The following is a 24,739-nucleotide window of genomic DNA, read 5'->3' as shown; positions in this document are numbered from 1 at the left end:
AACAAAACTTTGAAAATATAAATACATGTCAGTAATGTAAAATGTTATATAGGAGCAATATGAAATAGCATTTGAATTATAAAACAAAAAGTTTCCTCCTGATATAGAAAATATGACCTAAATTATAATTCAGAATTCTGAGATCCGTATAGAACTACTTCAAACCCTCATCAAAATAAATGGTTTATCAATAATGAAATAAAAAAATTACGTACTTGAAACGTTAAAACTTTTATTTTTTTTATAGAACAGATATGTTTAGTTTGTGAGAAATTTAATAATTCAATTATTAACGAAAACGAAGTTTTTTCAATAAATATTTACACAAAAGAGAATGAATTGTAAAAGAGGACATTTGTATGTGTCTGTCTGTGTGTGCGTCCCTCTTCCCGATTCGTTATATTATTATATATCCATATATCGCATATATATGCAAATTATATTTTTTTTAATTACTTGATTATTTTTCTTCATAAAATTGATTATTTATGTTAAGACTTAGTTTTCATTTCCTCCTTTTTTATTTGTAAAAATAAAAATTTTTCACTTTTTTACTTCTTTTATAAATTTTCACTCTTTCTTTTACTCTATAAATTCTCACTTTTTCTGTTACTCTTAACAAAAGAATTTGTCTAATGATCTATCGTTAGTCAGTCTTATTCCATCCTTCACACTCACCATGTGTTTATTACGAACGTATAATTAATTAACACAATAATGTTATTATATGAATTACAAGTTCACAGATCATAATAAAAAATAATTTATATTGCAAACGAAATAAAGAATTTTATTTATTTGAATGAGCCAACGAATAATAAAATATTTAAAATAATTAAACCTTACCGAGGTATTATTTAACCAAGGCGGCAAATTATTCGAAATTTTTGGTCAACAAAATCCATTGATATTTTGTCAGAGTTTCGTATTATCATGGAAAAAAAATACATTTTTGCACAAGAGTTAATCAGTTTTGGACACCTAATAATAGCATTTCGAGACGCCGCCCGCCCGGAGGCGTATTATAGGCACGCCCTGCAGCTGGTATATAAAAAGGAATTTATATATATATATATATATATATATATATAAATTCCTTTTTTTCTCTATTTATTTGTTTAATATCTGTTGAATAAAACAATAGAAGCAAAGAACTTTGCTGAAGATGATATACTGTGTAAGATGCTCAGAACTGGAACATTCTGTACTAAATATTGTTTTTGACAACCCTCTATATTGAGTATATTTTTTCATTAATCACCGACTTCCAGCATTAACTGAAGAAAAAAATGAGTTTTCTTATTCTTTACATAGCTATATTGCTATATTGTTGCATTTATTTATGCAAGAACCACTTGAAAAACGATAAAAAAAAATTAAAAAACGCTAAAATACTGAACGACTTAACAGACTTAAATCTCCTACTCAACAGTTAAGAAGTTCGGCTCCTTCACGTTCTGGACTTGGAATAGTCTGCGATTCTTGGGTGGGACGACATCCCGTAAGTGATTAGCATCTTCTCTATGCCTGATGAAGGATCTAAATTCCTTTCATAAGCATGTTATTGTTTTGTCTTTCTTTTATTTCGTCCTTTAATCTTTGCCTTCTCCAACCAGTTTTCCAGCTACTGCCGGGTCTGGGTGTGTGTGTAAAGGCAAATGCAATTAAACAAGTTTGCCAGGTCTGCCGTAGCTGCACCTGGCAGCTAAGGCAGACGTAGTGCGGTAAACGTACCGTTAAACTTGTAGTCTTGAACAGACTCAGATCGACCACTCCTGTATTCAGTCTAGCATTCAAATCCATATAAAAGTAACTGCATTTACAAGGACTCTAACCTTAGAATTCACCGCTTCGAAAATCACTAATTTTGCGATGACGTGTTTAACCACTAAACTAACCCAGATGGTTTCCTTCGTCCTTTAATATTATTTGATTTTTTGTTAGGGTTTTACGAAATTTTGTACGTTCTATGAAGTGAATTTTTTCAAGACCATTTAAACAAATAAACTATTGTCTTATGCGTTTCCGAATACATATATTATTATCTTACACTTATATCACGCTGTCTTATATCACATTTGAACAGTTGTTTTATGGATGTATATTTTATTGAGAGGATTCAATGGAAACCCCTCAAACTTCAAATTTTATTGGAATTCTATTCCTTATGGTTCCTTCTTGGACCAATTATAAATAAACTAATTTTGATACAAAAAAAAGAAAAAAGTATGTTAAAATTAATCATAAACAATAACAAAAGAAGCATTTTAATATTTGTTTTGAAAGGAATTATTTTTTTTTTGAAGCTGGTTGTAATATTTTATATTTTTATCAAAAATTGTCTTTGAAGATTTATAAGGAAAAAGTCCTCCTCTATGAATCATGAGACCTTGCCGTTGGTGAGGGGGCTTGAGTGCTCAGGGATACAGAGTAGCTGGACCGAAGGTGCAACCATATCGGAGAGGTATCTGTTGAGAGCCAGACTAAGGAATGATTCCTGAAAGAGGGCAGCAGCTCTTTCAGTAGTTGTTAGGGGCGTGAGTCAGGACGACTTAAACGGCCGTATCAACATCACTCAGTCCTCTGAGTACTGCGCAGCTGAAAGCAATGGAAAACTACAGCTGCTTTTTTTCCAAGAAAATGTGGCTCTGCATTTTCACATATACAATAATGGAGGCGCCTTCCTTGGTAAAATATTCCGGAGGTAAAATAGTCCCCCGTTCGGATCTCCGGGTGGGGACTACTAAGGAAGGGGTCACCAGAAAATTAAAAAATAACATTCTACGAGTCGGAGCGTGGAATGTTAGAAGCTTAAAAAAGGTTGGTAGGCTAGAGAATTTAAAAAGGGAAATGGATAGGGTAAACGTGGATATAGTAGGAATTAGTGAGGTTCGGTGGGAAGAGGAAGGCGACTTTTGGTCGGGTGACTTTAGAGTAATTAACTCAGCGTCAAATAATGGGCAGGCAGGAGTAGGTTTCGTGATGAACAAGAAAATAGGGAGGAGAGTGGAGTATTTCAAGACGCATAGCGATAGAGTCATTGTAATAAGGATAAATTCAAAACCTAAACCGACAACGATTGTTAACGTCTATATGCCTACAAGCGCCCATGATGATGATGAGGTAGAATGTGTATACGAAGAGATTGATGAAGCAATTAAACACGTAAAAGGAGATGAAAATTTAATAATAGTTGGAGATTGGAATGCAAGCATTGGAAAAGGCAAGGAAGGAAATATAGTGGGTGAATACGGGCTGGGCAAAAGGAATGAAAGAGGGGACCGACTTATAGAGTTTTGCACGAAGTATAATTTAGTAATTGCCAACACCCAATTTAAAAATCATAATAGAAGAATATACACTTGGAAAAAGCCAGGCGATACTGGAAGGTATCAGATAGATTATATCATGGTTAAGCAAAGATTTAGAAATCAACTCGTTGACTGCAAAACTTACCCTGGAGCAGACATTGATAGCGACCATAATTTGGTGATAATGAAATGTAGATTGGGGCTTAAAAACCTGAAGAAAAGGTGTCAGATGAATCGGTGGAATTTAGAGAAGCTTGCGGAAGAGGAGGTAAAGAAGATTTTTGAGGAGGACATCGCTAGAGGTCTGAGTAAAAAAGATAAGATAGAAAATGTAGAAGAAGAATGGGAGAATGTTAAAAAGGAAATTCTTAAATCAGCAGAAGCGAACTTAGGCGGAATAAAGAGAACTGGTAGAAAACCTTGGGTTTCAGACGATATATTGCAGCTGATGGATGAACGTAGAAAATATAAGAATGCTAGTGATGAAGAAAGTAAAAGGAACTATCGGCAATTAAGAAATGCTATAAACAGGAAGTGCAAACTGGCGAAAGAAGAGTGGATTAAAGAAAAGTGTTCAGAAGTGGAAAGAGAAATGAACATTGGTAAAATAGACGGAGCATACAGGAAAGTTAAGGAAAATTTTGGGGTACATAAATTAAAATCTAATAATGTGTTAAACAAAGATGGTACACCTATATATAATACGAAAGTTAAAGTCGATAGATGGGTGGAATATATTGAAGAGTTATACGGAGGAAATGAATTAGAAAATGGTTTTATAGAGGAAGAAGAGGAAGTTGAGGAGGATGAAATGGGAGAAACAATACTGAGATCTGAATTTAAGAGAGCATTAAAAGATTTAAATGGCAGAAAGGCTCCTGGAATAGACGGAATACCTGTAGAATTACTGCGCAGTGCAGGGGAGGAGGCGATTGATAGATTATACAAACTGGTGTGTAATATTTATGAAAAAGGGGAATTTCCGTCAGACTTCAAAAAAAGTGTTATAGTAATGATACCAAAGAAATCAGGGGCAGATAAATGTGAAGAATACAGAACAATTAGTTTAACTAGTCATGCATCAAAAATCTTAACTAGAATTCTATACAGAAGAATTGAGAGGAGAGTGGAGGAAGTGTTAGGAGAAGACCAATTTGGTTTCAGGAAAAGTATAGGGACACGGGAAGCAATTTTAGGCCTCAGATTAATAGTAGAAGGAAGATTAAAGAAAAACAAACCAACATACTTGGCGTTTATAGACCTAGAAAAGGCATTCGATAACGTAGACTGGAATAAAATGTTCAGCATTTTAAAAAAATTAGGGTTCAAATACAGAGATAGAAGAACAATTGCTAACATGTACAGGAACCAAACAGCAACAGTAGCAATTGAAGAACATAAGAAAGAAGCCATAATAAGAAAGGGAGTCCGACAAGGATGTTCTCTATCTCCGTTACTTTTTAATCTTTACATGGAACTAGCAGTTAATGATGTTAAAGAACAATTTAGATTCGGAGTAACAGTACAAGGTGAAAAGATAAAGATGCTACGATTTGCTGATGATATAGTAATTCTAGCCGAGAATAAAAAGGATTTAGAAGAAACAATGAACGGCATAGATGAAGTCCTACGCAAGAACTATTGCATGAAAATAAACAAGAACAAAACAAAAGTAATGAAATGTAGTAGAAATAACAAAGATGGACCACTGAATGTGAAAATAGGAGGAGAAAAGATTATGGAGGTAGAAGAATTTTGTTATTTGGGAAGTAGAATTACTAAAGATGGACGAAGCAGGAGCGATATAAAATGCCGAATAGCACAAGCTAAACGAGCCTTCAGTAAGAAATATAAGCTGTTTACATCAAAAATTAATTTAAATGTCAGGAAAAGATTTTTGAAAGTGTATGTTTGGAGTGTCGCTTTATATGGAAGTGAAACTTGGACAATCGGAGTATCTGAGAAGAAAAGGTTAGAAGCTTTTGAAATGTGGTGCTATAGGAGAATGTTAAAAATCAGATGGGTGGATAAAGTGACAAATGAGGAGGTATTGCGGCAAATAGATGAAGAAAGAACCATCTGGAAAAATATAGTTAAAAGAAGAGACAGACTTATAGGCCACATACTAAGGCATCCTGGAATAGTCGCTTTAATTTTGGAAGGACAGGTAGAAGGGAAAAATTGTGTAGGCAGGCCACGTTTGGAATATGTAAAACAAATTGTTAGGGATGTAGGATGTAGAGGGTATACTGAAATGAAACGACTAGCACTAGATAGGGAATCTTGGAGAGCTGCATCAAACCAGTCAAGTGACTGAAGACAAAAAAAAAAAAAAGGAAAAAGTCAAAGTATAGAAAAAAAAAATCTGTACAAATTTAATATTCACTATTTCTTTGTATAAACACAAAAGAAAAGTAAACAATACAGCATGTAGTCAATCTTGATTCCAACATTCTTTACTTTTTATTATCTTCATTTAAATATTGACTGAAAATAAGATGAAAGATACGACTAAAATATAGCGTAAAATATTGAATTTAACAAAATACAACTTACCATCATTCACAAGATCTTTATTTTAAATGAGAGAGAGAGATCTTTATTTTAAATGTGTTTAAAAAAATATCCTTTAAATATTTATGAATATAGAAGGTAATCTACATGAAAGGAAGGTAACCAAAAAATAAATATTGCATTCGTAAATTGAACACAAGTTAACATATAAATTAAAATTTTCAGAGAGAAATTCCAATTAGGATCTAGGCACCCATCTAGAAATCCTTTTACAAACATAACTCCCAAAGGAAATAAAATAAGTTTTTTTTTTACTTTCACATATTACTTTACTGGATAATAAATTTTATCGGATTATAAGAAAAAATTAAATAAAACCTGTATAAAACTAGAACAAGCAGAAATTAAAAAAAAAATATTACTATTTTATAAATTAAATTTTGGATATCGTAACAAATTAAAAAAAAGAAAAACCATAATTAAGATCAATATTTTAAAAAAATAATACAGAACCGAATTTCATAATGATTAATTAATTGATAATATAAAATCTAAAAAGGAGTAATCAATGAAATAAGTAACGAGTAAGAAAAATTTTACGTATTTAATTTAGCTGAACATTAGAGAGAAGAACCCTACCTACATCACACAAGTCACAAAATGTAGCATGTTTGTGCCCCGATTCATCTAAAACTAGTATATTCAGGGAAGTACTTGTATATAGGATGATTTAATTAAATTGAATTATGTAATTCGTAGTGATTAAAAAAATAAATGAAATTTTTAATAATACAATCATTATTTTATGTAAAACGTTGAAAAAAATCACCCGCTATGAATAATTAATAGCAGCTTTTAAAACAACATCAGTAAACAGCGTTTATCATTCCTGAAAAAAATTATTTTTCTAGGATTTTTACCCTCTTTTATTTAGAATTCAGGTGACTTTAACTCACTTTCAATAAATCTGTTCTCTTAAAATTTCCATTTATGTTGTTTGGTACTGATTAACTTCAAATTCTGAATGATATAACATAGCTTTATGTACAATCTTACCATATGAAATAAGGACTGCAGTTAGGTTATTGGTAGTGAATAAATAAAGCTGCTCTGTATATCTTACTCTAGACCATTCGTTCTCAAAGCGGGCGATAACATCCCATTTTGGGCTCTGGTGGCCTTCAGGGGGGTATTAGAAGGCTAACAGAAAATTGGGGGCGTTCTCGGCTCACTCGGTTCGTGCCTAGCGTGACTTCAGCCACTTCCAACTCTTCTCGATGGAGAAGCTGGTGGGAGTCGTACGGTTGCTAATTCTCAGAAAAGCCTTGGTCTCGATGACATGCCGGCCAAGGATCTCAAGTTGGTGGCTTTCAGCGCTAGATGGAAGATCGCGCATCTTGAGCTGATCGCCAAGGGCAACGGAGACCTGGAGTTGCCGTCCTCCTACTGCCCAATCTTTATCGTGCCGTGTGGTCATTCTCGTTACATTGGACATGAAAAACGCATTCAACTCTGCACGATGGAGCGATGTGCTTCGGGCCCTGGAGCATTCATTCCACGTGGCTCGATAGCTCTTCAGAATGGTGGACGCATACCTGAGGAACCGCGGCAGGCTGGCGCAGGACCACAAGCACGTCGGAGTCGGCACAAGGGTCAATCTTCGGCCCCGTCCTTTACGCCGTTTACGACAGCTTGCTGAGACTGGAGATGTCGGAAGATTCGGTCTTGGTTGGGTTGCTGACGATGTTGTGCTGCTTTTTGCAGACCGCGACGTGGAGCGCGCCTAACTCATGGTCATTACCTGGCTGGAAAACCATGGGTTGCCTTCAACCCTCAGCAAGACGAGATTGTGGTTCTAACACAGAACCCTCCTCCCCTTACGGATGAGGTTTTTGAGACCAAGCTGGATGCATATGGTGCAATTACCTACATTAACTGGAATCTTAGACTACCTAAAGGAATACCATCGCTCACCTTCAGAATCTTCAGAAATGTAAAATCAACTGCTATTAAATTCTTAATAAAAAATTACAATGTACAACTTCAACATACATTTTAAATAAATAAATATTAAATTTTTAAAAGAATTACTTTAGTGAAAATCTTTAATCTATTTATTTAAAAAAATAAATGATAAATTTTAAACTATTATTCTGATCACATTAAAAATTCTAAATTACTTTGAAAAAATTAACATTTTTTAAATTCAAAAGTTTGAATCTGTGTGATGAATATCAAAACATGGTACTTCATACAACCCTACATCACATTGACTACACATATATCTACTCTTTCACTTTTTCATGTATTTCAGAATGTGTATAAACACAGCATTCTCTCATTAATTTTTTTTCTATTTGTTGTCTCCGGTACAAGAGAAGGAAAATGTCTCTCAGTTAGGCTGAGTGATGGCTCTTTAGATGATGGTTGTTCCCCACGCTGAAAAATCCCTGCTGTATGGTGCAGTTCAAGAAGTTGTTATCGAATGACTTCTAGTTGAAAGTCAGCTACGGTGTGACATATTTATCTGTATTTACCATGTACAAGGCATGGACATTCAGCAACACTATATCAATGAAATTTAAAAAAAACTTTTTTGTACTATTTTACTGTTTTGCGAATATATTCCACTGAACTAAGCATCATATCGCTTTGATCAACTGCCCCCATCCTCAATCAGCATTATAATCAACTATGCATTTTATTTTATTTTTTTGTATTCTTCTGTTATATGATCTTTTTTATGGTTGTTTTAATTTCATTTTTGTGAAGTGTGAAAAGCACTGTTACTTGTTTTTTGTCTAATCATTTTCACAATCATTTAGTTCATTGAGAATGTTTTTTTTTTTTTAAATATGATGCCAGAATCTGAATTGTCAAATTAATAAATAACAGGATCAAAAGCTACCTCAGACCACGGTAAAGTAGGTTTGGCTTTCTTCGTTTTTGTTCGTAGGGTCTTTATGTTGGTTTTTATCGTCAGTCGTCTTAGGTTTTTTTCTTGTGAAAGTTGCACTGTACCATCATCAGTTGAGTGGTCTAGTTTTTTTTTCTTTTTGTAAACATTATAACTGGGAGAGTGACGTCACTTCATTATAAGCATCATGGGTATTCTGTAGCCTTGTCGGCGGCTAAAAAAGTACGCAGATTTTCAATATTTACATCACTATCGCTGCTCTCACCATCCGATTGCAAATCTAATACTTCACGAATTTCATGTTCATCCGTTAAATTATCACAACATTTAGATATAAATTAAAACGAACCTATACCGACTATTGTCTACGAACTGTAACACGAGTGCACGTTCCCGCCGTTCCGTAAGAGTTGTGGTTAGCGGCTGGTGACATGATTTTTTCGTCGTTTATTTCAGCATTAGATAAAGATATCTATAGTGAAAATAGTTACTTATAAAGCCAATAGAGTGCACTAATTGGTAGACCAATATAATTATACCGAACTCGTTTAACACGACACTAGTACTTGGCCGGGAAAGTTCAAAAACGAGTATACGCGACAGTAGTCTTACGAGTGGAGCAAGCTGCCGTCGCGTGCACGCAACGCCAGTACTTAAAAGGTTAATAATGACAAAGTATCAATAGTTTAGTAATGTTTGAAAGGATAGCATTCTTTAGTCATTTTGGAAATAAAAAAAGCATGCTGTTTATCTTTTTGTGCATGTTGATTATCAGTATGATGTAGGATGTACATATGAGTTGAATGTTAGGTTATGATGCCATTATGAATTGGAGTCGGGATGTGTGATAGGAAACTCTTGTTTAGAGTTTGCTCAGTTTCTATAAGTCTTTAACCACACTATAGGCCATTAATGATTCTAATTGAGATCTATTGATTGTTTATGACTAGTATTATCATATTTTATAAAATAAGGATATTTTTATTATAAACATAAATGTACTGTCCATTTATTAATGATTTAATTAGTCTTGTCTATATACACATGTCAACATACGTGTCAAATAAAATATATGGTCACTATTAAGAAGTCTCATATAAACTAAAAACTTAGAAAAAATTCATCTAATCTTATCTTGAAGGACTGAAGCCCCGTTACTATGAACAACACAGTCAGTTCTCTTCCTTGTAAACTATTGAAATTGATGTTTTATCCGTTATATTAAACATTCCTTCCCTAGCCTCTTTACCTCTTCACACATATATATACAAAAATTTAAACTCTCTTGCTACTGAACATGTTTCATGATTTTTAGAGAGAGAAAGAAATAATGTTAATTACTGTCAGTATTGTAATACCTAAATATGATATTTATATATCTGAATTTGTACTTCGTTCAAAAAGTGCTGTACACTTTTGATGTATATACAAAAATAAATAAAATTTTTATATACAATGTTAATAAAATTTTTATTAACAATTATGTAAAACATAATTGTTGATTTTATTTCATAGCAACTAAAATAAAACTAAAAAGTAAATAAAACTAAAGACATAAAGTAATTAATTAGACTATTGACATATAAAGTATTACATAATGATTGAATGCTTTGCTGAAGTTTTCGCTGATTATATACATTTGTTAATAACTGCCTTTTACATACTACTTCTGCAACCTGTGCTCAACATCCTAGGAGGAGTCTTTGTAAATTATATATTTTATAATTTTTTATACTACAGCATTTTTTGTATCTGTATCATTATTCTAAATCTTCTACCAATCATCTTCAGTTTATTACTTTTATTCAACATGCTTATCTTTATAAGAATTCATTTTGACCAGTAATATATTAGTACTTCATCAAAATTTACTGTACTTAAAATTTTTTGTATGATGAAAATTTAAAAAACTTATTCTTTTTGCACATAAAAATTAATTTTGATTACTTCTACGCAACATTTTAAGACATTTCAAATGAAACTTTTAACATAATACTTATTTTAACATTTTGATGCGATCAAAATTTATTGTTCATATATGTACGTAATTAATTTCAACAGCTAATGTTTTATCATAATTCAAAGTAATTTAAAATTTGTAATGTGATAAGAATACTGGTTAAGAACATTTTCAATTTAAGCATACTGAGAAAATCTTAAAATTTTTATTGAAATTAACAATTTTGATTCTACACGTGGAATGTAAAACTAAGATCTCAATACACTTGAATAATATGAAATTTATCAGCCCTGAACTTAAAAAAATTAGAAGTTACTGTAACTGGACAACTGCAAATGAAGGCGTCATAATGGTTGACTTGGAAATATTGTATTGGTGCAAATTTTTCTGTTGACTTTGTTGTCGCTAAAAGTTTACAGCAGGAGTGTTGCATCTACTCAACGTTATTTTAAATTTATTTGCAGAAGGCTCTGAAATGCTGGACTAGTAAATGTGGTCAAATGGAAGTTCTGATGGAGGAAAAATATATTTACAATTTATTATTTGCAGATGAAAAGATTATTTTGGTAGAAGATGAATGATATTTTGAATATGATGGAAATGTTTATGATAACTTAATTATTGAATACAAGAAATGGGCACTAGAAATTAATATAGAAAAGACATGGTACATGGAAAAAAGAGAAGATTTAGAAACATTGTAAAGCATTCTGACAAATCTAAATATCTTTATATAACACTAACATCTATATAATAATAATAATTAATATCTATCCTGAAGAAATTCTACAAATATTATGAATAAGGTTATAAAGGGAAAGATGATTGAAAGAAGATTGCTTTGGTTTTGTGGAATAACCAAATCTAAATGAAAAATAAACATAACATTAGTTGAAAGCAGTGAGGCATATGTATCTGAGCAATGAACTCTATATGAAATTATCCAAGTTACACTGATGGATAAAGTCGGAGTAAATCAATTATGAAAATCACTTCTTCTTTGATAGAGAGTGTAGCAGTTAGACTGCTACTATTGTATGGTCATATACACAGATTGGGTCCACACATTGCCTTGTCAAGGTTGGGAATGGCAGGCATCAAAGAGAGGAAGGCCACAGAGGATGTGGGATCATGACGTGGTGAAGAGTACGGAGGATTGGAGTAGATGCAGAAAATGCTGTAACGGCTGTAAAAAAAAAAAACAGTAACAAACTCATGTATTTTTAAATTTCTTTAGTACAGTAAGAAACACAATGAAGTTATAATACATTTCATGGCTAATAAATTAAAGATAATAAAACTAATTCGTAATTTTTTTTATTTTTTTTTACTTGTTAATTTAATATAAAATTATTAAATATGAAATAGATATACACTAAAATAGTGTAGATATATGCATGATAAATCTAGATATTTAAAAGTGAATGCTTGTCTCAATGTCATAATAATTTATTAAGCACTTAAAATTAACAATAATTTGATACTATTAAATACAGTGGCAAACAAATTACTCCGAACACAGTATTTTTAACAGAAAATCTTATCTTTAAAAGCAAAAATGTTTAATAATCAAACTTACTCAACTTTAATTGTTTATGTGTCCTCCTTTGTTTATGATTATCTCACTAATCCTCATTGGTATTGATTCCACAAAGGTAGAACAATGATTTTTAATTTCTTCATCCCGAAACCAAAGAACTAAGATCTGATGTACTACAATTCATTTTCCCAAATCTTCTTTTTAGTATGACCCATAAATTTTCAATGGGATTCAGGTCAGGGAATCCTGACCACGAGAGCACTCAATTTTTTTTGGTTTTTGACAAACTCTTTTGCTGACTGGTGAAAGTCCTGTTGGAAAATGAGTTCTGGGTTCTTCTGCATAAGTGGAACTATTTTTCTTTGGCATATGTTATTGTATTGGTTTGATTTCATCACTCCATCCACGCATAAGTGCTCCATCCCTTATGAATAAAACATCTCTTTGGCTGAGTGGGAGTTTGTTGCAGATGTGCTGGCGTAGTCTTCTCATCTGCCAACTTACGAATGTAGCTGCTGCTCTCTCTTTGTACAAAGAAATGAGTCTTGTCTGAAAAAACAACTTTTTTTCTATGTCTCAATAGTCCATACTTTATGTTCCTTTGCCCATTGGAGTCTTTTTGTATTCATAACATGTGGCAGTAACTGCTTCTTTTTAGATTTCCGAGCAATCCTTCCCAATGCCAACAATCTTCTACAAACTGTCATATTAGAAACATTAGTCCCACTGGCTCTCAAATCCCTATTAAGATCAGCAGCTGACAACCGTGGATTAGTTTTATTTTTTCTTATTAGTGATTGATCCAGTGTAGGTGTGGATTTTTCCATCCACATTTTCCTTTTCTCTTTGGAGAGACGGAAACTCTTTCTTTAAACCTTTTCACGATTTACAGTACCTAACCCCACACTACCCTCACTGGCAATCTGTCTAAGTCATTTGTGTGTGTTGAGACAGAGTAACAATTCTTGACCACTTTCATGGGGTTACATCCATTGTATTAATTAGAAATGAATAACAGAACCCCTGACAAGGTGACCAAAAATTGACAATGAAATATAAAAGGACAAAAACCACTAATTCTATTTGCATATGAACTATCAACAAACCTGAAACACCAAACAGCAAGTAGTCTGCCACAAAATGAAAATTTCCTACAATAGAACAGAAATTCCCTTTGTTCAGATTAATTTTCTGAAGGTTCTATGTAACAGAACCTTCATAATAATCTGGTTAACTTTAACCATTTTATTTAAAGTAGAACTCAGCTAGGATCTATGGTGATAGTGGCGTAATGCTAAGAATCATGAAAGGTCAAGGTTATATAGTCAATCTATGCTGTAAATATTGTGAGAAGCAGAAATGGTTCTCTTTGAGTATTTTGGTGCAATGAAGGAAATTGCTTCTACCATTGTTGCTAAGTATGATGGCACAATATAGAATTTGGTGTTTTATATTTATGCATCATACATTGAAAACCAGTTTTTGTGTACTTTTGGGATATGGTTGTGGTATTATTAATGTTCAAATGTAAGATATTTTTGTAATTAATTCTCCAAACATCATTAAATAAGAGAAGTTTCAGTAATTTATTTTACTTTTGTTCTACTGAGTGTACTTACTGTTTGTGAATGTTTGCGTGTTTATTTGTGTGAAAAAGAATGTAGTGCTTTTTAGTAATACTTTGTTTTATTATATATTGTACAAAAAGTATAAGCGATTTTTAAATTTAATAATGTAACATTGTCCCACAAAGCAGAAATCTATTTTACATATGAATTTTAATGGAAAAAGGAAGAAACTACAAAAACTTATATCTTAATTAAATAAAAAGGAATTAAATACACATAATTAAAATTAAAGGCATTTAAATGTAATATATATTTTAATTAAGCAAATTAATTATTAGTTAATTATTTGCAACTTTTGACAATGTAACATTTTAATAACTAATAAAAAAAAATAATAATTCCAGTACAATATAAACATGACCAAAGTTAGATTTTACAATTCAGAATGTTTAAAAAGTTTCTTCAAAAGAAATATTACACAGTACAGAAGCAAAATTATAAGTAAAAATAACATTGTTTTTCATTTGCATTATTAAAAAAATATGTGCGTAAATTTATTTTATACATAATTTGTATTGGTAAATTTTTAATATAATTGAGTATATAAATAAAAGTTTAACCTTTTAAGTACTAAGTTATTTATCTAGATCCAGCATGCACAGACTAGGTTTTTTTGACTCACCTGTGATAGAGCTGTATTACTTCCTCTGTTAATTCATTTTCACTTTCATTTGTGTAATGATTTTATATTTTTATATGAAGAATATTTTACAAAAACTTTGTTAAATTTTTTTTTGTAAATTTACATATTACATTAAAAACCAATTAACTTTTTTTTCCACGAACCATGTCTTTTCTATGTTAATTTCCAGTACCCATTTCTTGTATTCAATAATTAAGTTGTCATATACAATTCCATCATATTCAAAATATGATAGAATTATCCTCTACCAAAATAACCTTTTCATCTGCAAATAATAAATTTTAAATATACTTTTCCTCCATCAGAACTTCCATTTGACCACATTTACTAGTCTAGCATTACAGAGCCTTCTCCAAATAAATTTAAAATAATGTTGGGTAAATACAACACTCCTACTGTAAACCTTTAGTGACAACAAAGGCAACAGAAAAATTTGCACCAACCTTTACCTAGCTTTTAGAACCTTGATAAACATTTTTAATTAAATTTTTTAATGAATTTATTTAACTCCAAAGTCCTTCATAAATGTCCAAAGATACTTAATAGGAACACTATTATAAGCTTTTTTGAAGTCAATAAATACTATATGGAGCTCTCTATTATTGGCTAATGTTTTTTCAGTAACCTGTTTTATGCAGAAAACATTATTTACACAAGAACAGCCAGGTCTAAAACCACTCTGCTTCTCCAATTGCTGTATCTGACTTTCAGTATGCTGTTTTATTACCTGCCCATACAGTCTATACTGAACTTGTAACACTGATACCTCTGTGTAATTTCTACAGTCCAATTTACCACCTTTCTTAAATACAGGTGTTACATTTCGTAACTTCCATTCATGTGAAATGTCATTACCCTTAAGACAAGCAGTGAACAAATCAGCAATTGCTTCCAGCATCACTAGTGGAGCGTTCTTAACCAGTTCAATGTGTATACTTCCAGGGCCCGGTCAACTACTGTTGTTCATACCCCTCAAAGCATCCTTCACCAACTCCATTGACAAATTAATGGAACTAGAATCCACCATTTCTGAGGCTAATCAACTATTCTAAATTTATCACTTTCTCTGAAAGGGAAAATGTGTATTATTGTAGTGTATAATAATACACATGTGTATTATTGAATATACATTGAATATATTTTTTCCTCATCATTGTATAGTTTATTATAAATAATCAATATGTCATTCATTTATCTTTTACATGATGGTCCTTAAAAATATTATGTAAATTATAATTCTCTGAATCATATTACCTAATATTGCTGAAAGTGGTGAACCCATAGTAAGACCTTTAATGTATATAATATTTATCATTAAATTCAAAATAGTTATATTTAATGCATATTTAGTATTATTATTATCTCATTTATTTATTATATTGCTATCTCTTTTTAATACTGTTAAGTGGTTTTTAATTTTATCGATTGTTCTGATGGTATCGATATTAGTTTACATATCTTTCATATCCAGTGTTATGAGTGTTATTGTGTTGTTTACATTTATGTCATATCTGCTAATTTGTATCCACTTTTTAAATTATATTTATTATCGACTTCAATATATTCTTTGAGTATTTGCTAGAAATTTACTTAGCGAGTAAGTTGGTAAGTTCCTGAGCTAGGACCGTGACTGGGGAGGACACACGGTGACCTGTCACAATTCGTCTCCGGTAAGGATTTGGTATATACTTACACAGGATTAAAAGAAGGGAGCTCCAAAATTGTGTGTACTGCGGTCAAGAGGACACTACCTGCTTCAACTTTTTTGAATGCGCACATTGGGAGGTCTAAAAGCCAGATATAACATAAACGAGATTACCCTGGAAACCAAAACAAAGTATATGTTGAGAGGTAAAGAGGAATGGCTGATATTAGAGATACTCGTGGCTGAGATTATACAAGAAAAGGAAGCAGATTACAAGAAGTGGAAGAAATTACTTTACGAAAAAAAAAAAGACCGAGACCCGGCTGCTGGGGCAGGGCCCGGGAACGGCATAGCCGGACCCGGTGTCCCTGGCCTTAGCGGTTAGAGGCAGAGGCAAGATGAGAGTAAGGAAAAGATCCGGAACCGGCGAGTTGACCTGCCATGCCAAACGTACTGCCGGTAGGTGGGGAGGCTCATTAGAGTCGCAAGGACACTCCCCTGGGCTGGGTAATACTTGATTGTTGAGCCGGCTGGTGAGTTAACACAGTTTGTTAAAGGTCTAATGGGCATATATGTTTTGTGGATTTTACGTAATGCTTTTAAAGTAGAGGTCTTTGTATTAATTAATTTAAAGTTTTGTTGAATATGTTCAGTTTTAAAAAAATATATTTATTTTTTAATGTTGTAAATAATATATATTTTTTTTTTAATAGGATCCTTAATTTCTTTAAATTAATTTTTTTCTATAAAATTATTGTTTTTTTTTCAATATAAATATATTATTATTCATTATCACCGGCGTCTTAGTGTTGACGGATTTAATTACAAATGAATCAATCCACCGGATTGGTCTAATAGTGAACGCGTCTTCGCAAATCAGCCGATTTCGAAGTCGGGAGTTCCAACGTTCAAATCCTAGTGAAGGTACTTTTATACGGATTTGAATACATGATCATGGATACCGGTGTTCCTTAGTGGTTGGGTTTCAATTACCTACACATCTCAGAAATTGTTTGAGATAAAAGACTGAAAGAAAGACTGTAGAAGACTAAACTTCCCTTACACTCATAGTATCATCCTCATTCGTTAGTACAGGCAATTTGTCATCAAAATAGGCTGTATTTGAAAATCCTTACCTACCGATTGATCTTTTGTCCATGCGTTAAAGGTGATGAGGGAAGCTGAATTCCAGATTTTTAACATCCCCCTCCCATAGATTTTTGAAAACTCAAAAAGTTTTTGAAATGCGTTTTTCTCAATTTTCTTGTACGACTTAGCATTCCAGAGTTATAGCTGTACAATGGCAACGCAGCGGTCCTATTGTTACTGTAGCCGGGGAGATTGGCATTGTTCAGCGACTAGACCGGTTTCGATCGCGTGCCCAATTCACTACAATTTCACAAGCTACAGCTCCAAAACGGTAAGTCGTAAAAGAAAATTGTGTAAATAAAAGTTGTCTGTTTTTTTGACATTAATAACTTTTTCAAATGCAATACAAACGAAAAACAATTTTTTCCGGTGAAAAAACTCGTTTTATACAACTTCAGCGCCGCCTAGTATTTCAATTTCAAATTATACGCCATAACTTCAAAGACATTAACTGTAGAAGAGAATGTCCTCTACATTTTTTGTTTGTAAAACCTTTCTCTAAAAAACATAAATTCAGAGAAAAACGCATTTCAAAAACTTTTTGAGTTTTCAAAAAATCTATGGGAGGGGGGTGTTAAAAATCTGGAGTTAAGCTTCCCTCATCACCCCTAACATATGGAAAAAACAGCAATCGGTAGGTAACGATTTTCAAATAAAAATACAAATTGACTGTACTACAACCTCTGAAGTATAATACCTGACGGTGATTTCCGGAGGCTAAACAGGAAAAAAACTATAAATGAATCACTTCCTTTTAATTTGTTATTTTTCGTTCTTGTATACAAGATAATTATTATTTATGTGTTTATATTGATAATATATTTTGTTACTTTTAATATTATCAGTAACATTTACAACTAATATCTCAATTTATTTTCATTATTTATGTTGTCAATTTTGAATATATTGTTTTCTACATCTATAATTGTATTTTTGATAATTTTGTTTGTATTTTAAGTTGTTAAATTAGATTTATATGCGTGTACGTATTAAACGTTATATGAACGTGATTAAACCTTCAATTTCATATCACTAAATTCTATATTAGTAGTGTTGACATGTCTGCTCCGTATTTATCTTCCTGAACTATTGTATTATCGTAAATTACACCATTATTATGCCTTGAATTATCATCCATTATCTTATTAAGTTTCCTGTTTTATATAATTCCTGTATATTTTCATAATTCTATTAATTTTATAATCGAAAATATCATATATTTCACGAAAAATTACGTATCCCAATTCAAAAATCAAATCCGAATGCATACTGTTCAAAATACTGTTAAAATACAGTTTATTCAAATTATTCCTTTTATTGTATAATTTTTTTATTTTGTTTTTTAACCGTAATATTTCATACATCTTTTTAGTAATTTTAGCGGATTTGGTGTTTTTTTTAATTTTTATATTTTTGTGTTACTAACTAAACATTTTTTATTAAATCTTATGTTAGCTATAGTTTTGTGAAGTTTTAGTTTTATGTTGAAAAATTAGGGTTCAAATACAGAGATAGAAGAACAATTGCTAACATGTACAGGAACCAAACAGCAACAGTAATAATTGAAGAACATAAGAAAGAAGCCGTAATAAGAAAGGGAGTCCGACAAGGATGTTCCCTATCTCCTTTACTTTTTAATCTTTACATGGAACTAGCAGTTAATGATGTTAAAGAACAATTTAGATTCGGAGTAACAGTACAAGGTGAAAAGATAAAGATGCCACGATTTGCTGATGATATAGTAATTCTAGCCGAGAGTAAAAAGGATTTAGAAGAAACAATGAACGGTATAGATGAAGTCCTACGCAAGAACTATCGCATGAAAATAAGCAAGAACAAAACAAAAGTAATGAAATGTAGTAGAAATAACAAAGATGGACCACTGAATGTGAAAATAGGAGGAGAAAAGATTATGGAGGTAGAAGAATTTTGTTATTTGGGAAGTAGAATTACTAAAGATGGACGAAGCAGGAAAGATATAAAATGCCGAATAGCACAAGCGAAACGAGCCTTCAGTAAGAAATATAATTTGTTTACATCAAAATTAATTTAAATGTCAGGAAAAGATTTTTGAAAGTATATGTTTGGAGTGTCGCTTTATATGGAAGTGAAACTTGGACAATCGGAGTATCTGAAAAGAAAAGATTAGAAGCTTTTGAAATGTGGTGCTATAGGAGAATGTTAAAAACCAGATGGGTGGATAAAGTGACAAATTAAGAGGTATTGCGACAAATAGATGAAGAAAGAAGCATTTGGAAAAATATAGTTAAAAGAAGAGACAGACTTATAGGCCACATACTAAGGCATCCTGGAATAGTCGCTTTCATATCGGAAGGACAGGTAGAAGGGAAAAATTGTGTAGGCAGGCCACGTTTGGAGTATGTAAAACAAATTGTTGGGGTTGTAGGATGTAGAGGGTATACTGAAATGAAACGACTAGCACTAGATAGGGAATCTTGGAGAGCTGCATCACCAAATGACTGAAGACAAAAAAAAAGAAAGTTGAACAATTTTAACACCATTGATTTTTGGTTATAATTTTGTTAAGCATGGCCCGTTGGTATAAGTGTATAATTAAAGTTAATATATAAAAAACCGCTTACCAACAATTGAATTCAAAGCGTTCGAGCACTTCGGAATTAAATTCCATCTTGTATTACATTCATAAGTCTTGATATCACAGTTCAGCAATCATACTTTTACATCAATAAAAACCCACTCTATATTAAATTATTTACGTAAGTTATAACAAGAGAAATAAATAATAACACAATTTTATCTTATTTTTATTTTGTAATAAATTTAACCTAAAAAATTTAAAGAACTTGTAAAACTTATAGAATCTTTCAAAAAATATAGAGAAAAACGTTACGTAATCAAATATAGTCTTTTTATATTAAATTTATTTACTAATATTTAATTTTTAAGTGGAAAATTAAATTCCCTACTTGTTTAAAAAAAAAAATAACATAAATTAAGAAAAATGATGCAAAAAAAAGAAATACATACCACCGTTATTAATTTAACAATATAATTAAATTTTGTAGGAAAGGAATGTTGTTCTAACTTGTTTGATCCACTTGATCAAACAATTCCGATAATATTATTGGTTTTTTCGTACACTTCAAATAAACCCTAACTTTATATAAATGAATATAAGTAATCAAACTCGTGTATCAGACTGTAATATTGTATAACAAACAAATATTTTCTCAAAACAAAATTAATTTTTCTTCACACAAAAAATTTAAAAAATGATGCAATATTATAAAAAAAAAAATGTATATCTAAATTTAAATTACATATTTTAAACTGAACCAAAATGTTAAAATAACCTAAGTTTAAAAACTGGAACATTTTTTACAGTTTTCCATCAAAAATTTAATTAAAAAATAATTACTGTTATTATTATAGATTTTCAGATTAAATTATTGTAATTGAATAAGTGCTATAAAATGGCTGAAATTACTGTCATGTTCTAAATTAACTTATTAATTTTGTTTAAAAACTCATTAAATTTCGTAATTCACATGTAATTAAAATTCTTATAAATTTAATAAATATTATTAACATGACAATTAATATATTTTAAATTTTAAGTACTGCATTAAATTTCATATCTTTTTACTGTAATTTATCGTGAAAAACATTAATTAATCGTAATAACTTTAATTACAAAATTATTTTAAACAGTAAATTTTTTCTTAAATATTGAACTTAGGTTTAAAACCGTGAAAAAAGTAAAATATATAATTCAAGTAAGTATATGAGTTTTAAATAGGTTGTCACGTGAGCGTACAAGTTAAATAAAAGAAACACGTTTGAACAATACATTACTACTTATTACACTTACCGGTAGTAATTTATCTAGCAGTTACATCTTTGTAAATGCTTATCTGTAAAAAATAAAGATATATGGATATGAATGTATGATTGGTGCCAAAAGGTTTACTACATTACAAAAAAAAAGATGAAAAAAAATTAGTGATGATTACTGTGACGTAATTATAATAAAATTAATTCAGATAATGAACTGTGTTGTTTAGTGTTTAAACACATTTATCGGTTCACAAATAAGAAAAATATAATATTCCTATAGGAAATCGGTACACAAGAAACAAACTAGTTTGGTTAGCGAGTAAGATTATATGCAAAAATTTTAATTCGTACTTTATCAGTAATTTTATTTCTATGCTTTACATAACGTTTTATACTATAATCACCGGCCAACAAAAGACAATGAATGGATACAATTTTTGCTATGCTACTAGAAGGAAAATATGGGGAAAAAATGGGGAACGCGTTTTTCTCGACGTTTCATGACCCAGGACTTCAAAAAAACAAAAAAAGAAGTGTGAGGTAATGTTCGTACATTTATATGCAAGTTAGTGTGTTTGAAAATTAATAAGTTTTGACTAGATATAAACCAATTTTGATGAAAATTGGGACAAAGACTCGTGTATATTGGGCAATTTGTGAGTAAAGGTTTGGAATCAATATTTCCATTAAGCTCAATTTATGCATACACGCTTATCTTACCATTATAAAAAAAAAATTTCCCACCAAATTCTCCTCTTCCCAAAAATCGAAAAAACTATTTTTTTATTCATTACATATTTTTCAACCGAATTTTTTTTTACTTTCTAAGCACCATACTAGTGCAAGTTGATAAAAAAAAAAGTTATGGAGCAGTATTGGGGATGGGAGAGGTAATCAACAATATTGATTTTTTTGAGATTTTTTAAACTTTTTTTAGTTTATTTAAACCTTTAATAATAATATTACAAAAAAATTTCTCATAATTCACCCACCCCCACCCCAAAAATAAAGAAATCTTGATAACTTTTTACTGGTTTTCCATTTTTCAATGGAATTTTTTTTTATTTTCGTTCATTTAACATAGTAAACTTTAACAAATAAAATTTTTATTGGTAGGTGATTTTGGGGGGCTGGAGGAACAGAAAAAAGTAAAATATATCCATTTTTTGAACTATTTTCATGTATCATTATTTTTCCAATATATAACCAATGCCAGGAAACAACTTTGTTATTTTTTTTTTTTTTACTTTTAATAACAAAAAGTTTCATACACCTTTAAATTGCACGCACATTGATAGAATGTGAGAGGAAATAATACGTATTTTCTGTTAAGAGTGAAAACTAATGACGTAAAGCTGATAGGCATTTGGTACGGCGTAAAGTAAATTATATGACAATACTTACATTGGAATGATTTTAGAAATACGTTCCACTTAATCACAATCTTTCACTGATACTAAAATGTAGGTGATTATAATAATAAAAACAAAATATTTAATAAATAATTAGTTGCGTTTTAAATAAAAGTAAACGTATTCTGACAGCATTTTTTTTTTTTTTCAACTGTCCAATTTTACAAATATTTAATTAATTTTTAGGATTTTTCTTGTACGCTCACAAAACCTAATACTAAAATTTGTTCATTCTTTTTGTACTATTATTAAAAGTAGTATTTTAATATAGTTTTTAATAATTACCTGCCACTGTATGCAGGTCGAAGGCAGCAAGCCCTCCTGTAGTCGAAGAACAATTAGAATCACGATGATGGAGCTCTATATTCCAACCAGGTAAATAACCGGTTTCAGGGTTTTTAATTGTATCTATCGCCATTTCTACAGTCGGTAATACAAGACCTAATGGTGGTTGATCATGTATTGTTGAATTCGGACCGATAACAGCGAAACGTAATGTACCAGGCGAAGAGGCCATTGCTTCCGTAAAAATACTACCCAAAATTAATACTCTAATCGCTATACAATTAACAAAGTTTTGTCTTCGGTTTTGTCTTCTACCGCAAATAAAAACTGCACATACGACAAATACATAACGTAACAATATCAATATACTTTCAGCGATCAATTCTGTTATCCAAATAAAATTATTAAAATATTCTAATGATTTTAACTTAGTTCTACAAAATGAAGAAGAACCTCTTCGATTAATCATTAATACATCCTCCATTCGTACCACTGGAATTACACCCGATCGTAAACCACCAAAGCCCATGTTTAAAAGCTAACCCATTTTATTTACCTAAATTATTTAATTTAAAACACACGTAAATACGACTAAACCCCATTTAAACATAATACAAGAATACGATAATTTGTTATACAATGGACATTTTTTCTTCGTTTGTTTACACCACCTGAAATCAAAATTATTTAAATCTATAAAAATACGAACAAAGTTAAATATATATTTGCCTCATTTTTGGTAGCTTATTCTCTTTCTCTTATTCATTTAACATTTTTACGATTTAATTTTATGCATGAAATATCATTTTATTTATTTTCCTTTCAAATTGTAAAATAATAACATAACTTTTTTTTTCGCAGAATTTATTTGAAAAATGACAGCTGTTACGATACACAATATTTTCCTAAAATGTTACGTATAGAATAGATGTATTCTGCGGTGTATTCTGTACGTGTATTCTAAGGAAGGTACTGTGTATCGAAATAGCTATCACGTTTAAATACATTCTGTAAAAACCAAAATATACATTTGTTTTATTTTCTAATTTTTTATTATGGATTCACCAAAGAAAGGCTACATCCCTCAATAACTTTCGTTACGGAAAACACATGATGAAAAATGTCGTATAGTTAAGCCGACCTAAAATTATTTACTTATGCTGATTTAAATATTTAATGCATTATTATTTAAAAATGTTCTGTGAAAATTTCAACCTTCTAGTATTTATAGAAACAAAATGGCGGCTTTCAGATAAAAACATCAATTTCAGTTACACCACATTTTTTATTCATCACAAAATAGCAGGTAAAAAAGATTAAAATACATGATAATTAGAACTCGAATAATTAAAAAACAGTTAGTTAATTATTCATGATAATGACTAAATATTAACTTGTTTTATTCAATTTTAACAGCTGTTTAACAACACATCATCTGTTTTTAATAATTTTACCAGGTACTTTGTAATGAATAAAAATGTGGTTATTGATGTTTCTATACCAATAAATATCGTATATGTATATATATTATCAATTTCAATGTGATATTGATGTTTTTATTTGAAAGCCGCCATTTTGTTTCTATAAATCCTAGAAGGTTGAAATTTTCAAAGATCATTTTTCAAAACTTTTCTTAAAAACTCTGTAACGTTTTAGTGGAATCGGTGGAGGGATTGGTGAGTGATATTAAGTCAAAATCGTATACCTCTTTCTGGGACAACTGTATATATAAATTAAATGTCACGAAAATATTTACGGACGATTAAATTAAAAAAAAATTAAATGCAATTCAAAACCAATATTATATACCCATATAATAAAGTACGAAAAAGCTCATTTTGCAGATATTATTATTATTATCAAGAAATAATAATATTTTATATAATTAATTATACTTGCAGATATTTTCATTATTA

General features: G+C 30.7%; 1 protein-coding gene across 1 annotated transcript in view; it reads right to left on the bottom strand.

Moving 5' to 3' along the window:
• LOC142325158 (atrial natriuretic peptide receptor 1) overlaps positions 1-24,739 on the bottom strand; it is a 1,463,037-nt gene that overhangs the window by 1,131,918 nt on the left and 306,380 nt on the right. The window contains exon 2 of the mRNA XM_075366562.1: positions 22,824-23,494. Within this exon, the coding sequence (XP_075222677.1) occupies positions 22,824-23,352 (529 nt within the window). The 5' untranslated portion in view covers positions 23,353-23,494. The remainder of the gene's footprint in view (positions 1-22,823; positions 23,495-24,739) is intronic.

The sequence above is a fragment of the Lycorma delicatula genome, chromosome 5, assembly GCF_047948215.1.
Source record: "Lycorma delicatula isolate Av1 chromosome 5, ASM4794821v1, whole genome shotgun sequence".
NCBI classification, from domain to species: Eukaryota; Metazoa; Arthropoda; class Insecta; order Hemiptera; family Fulgoridae; genus Lycorma; species Lycorma delicatula.
Note: the sequence above shows the minus strand (reverse complement) of the source record. Positions and strands in the feature narration are given on the sequence as shown.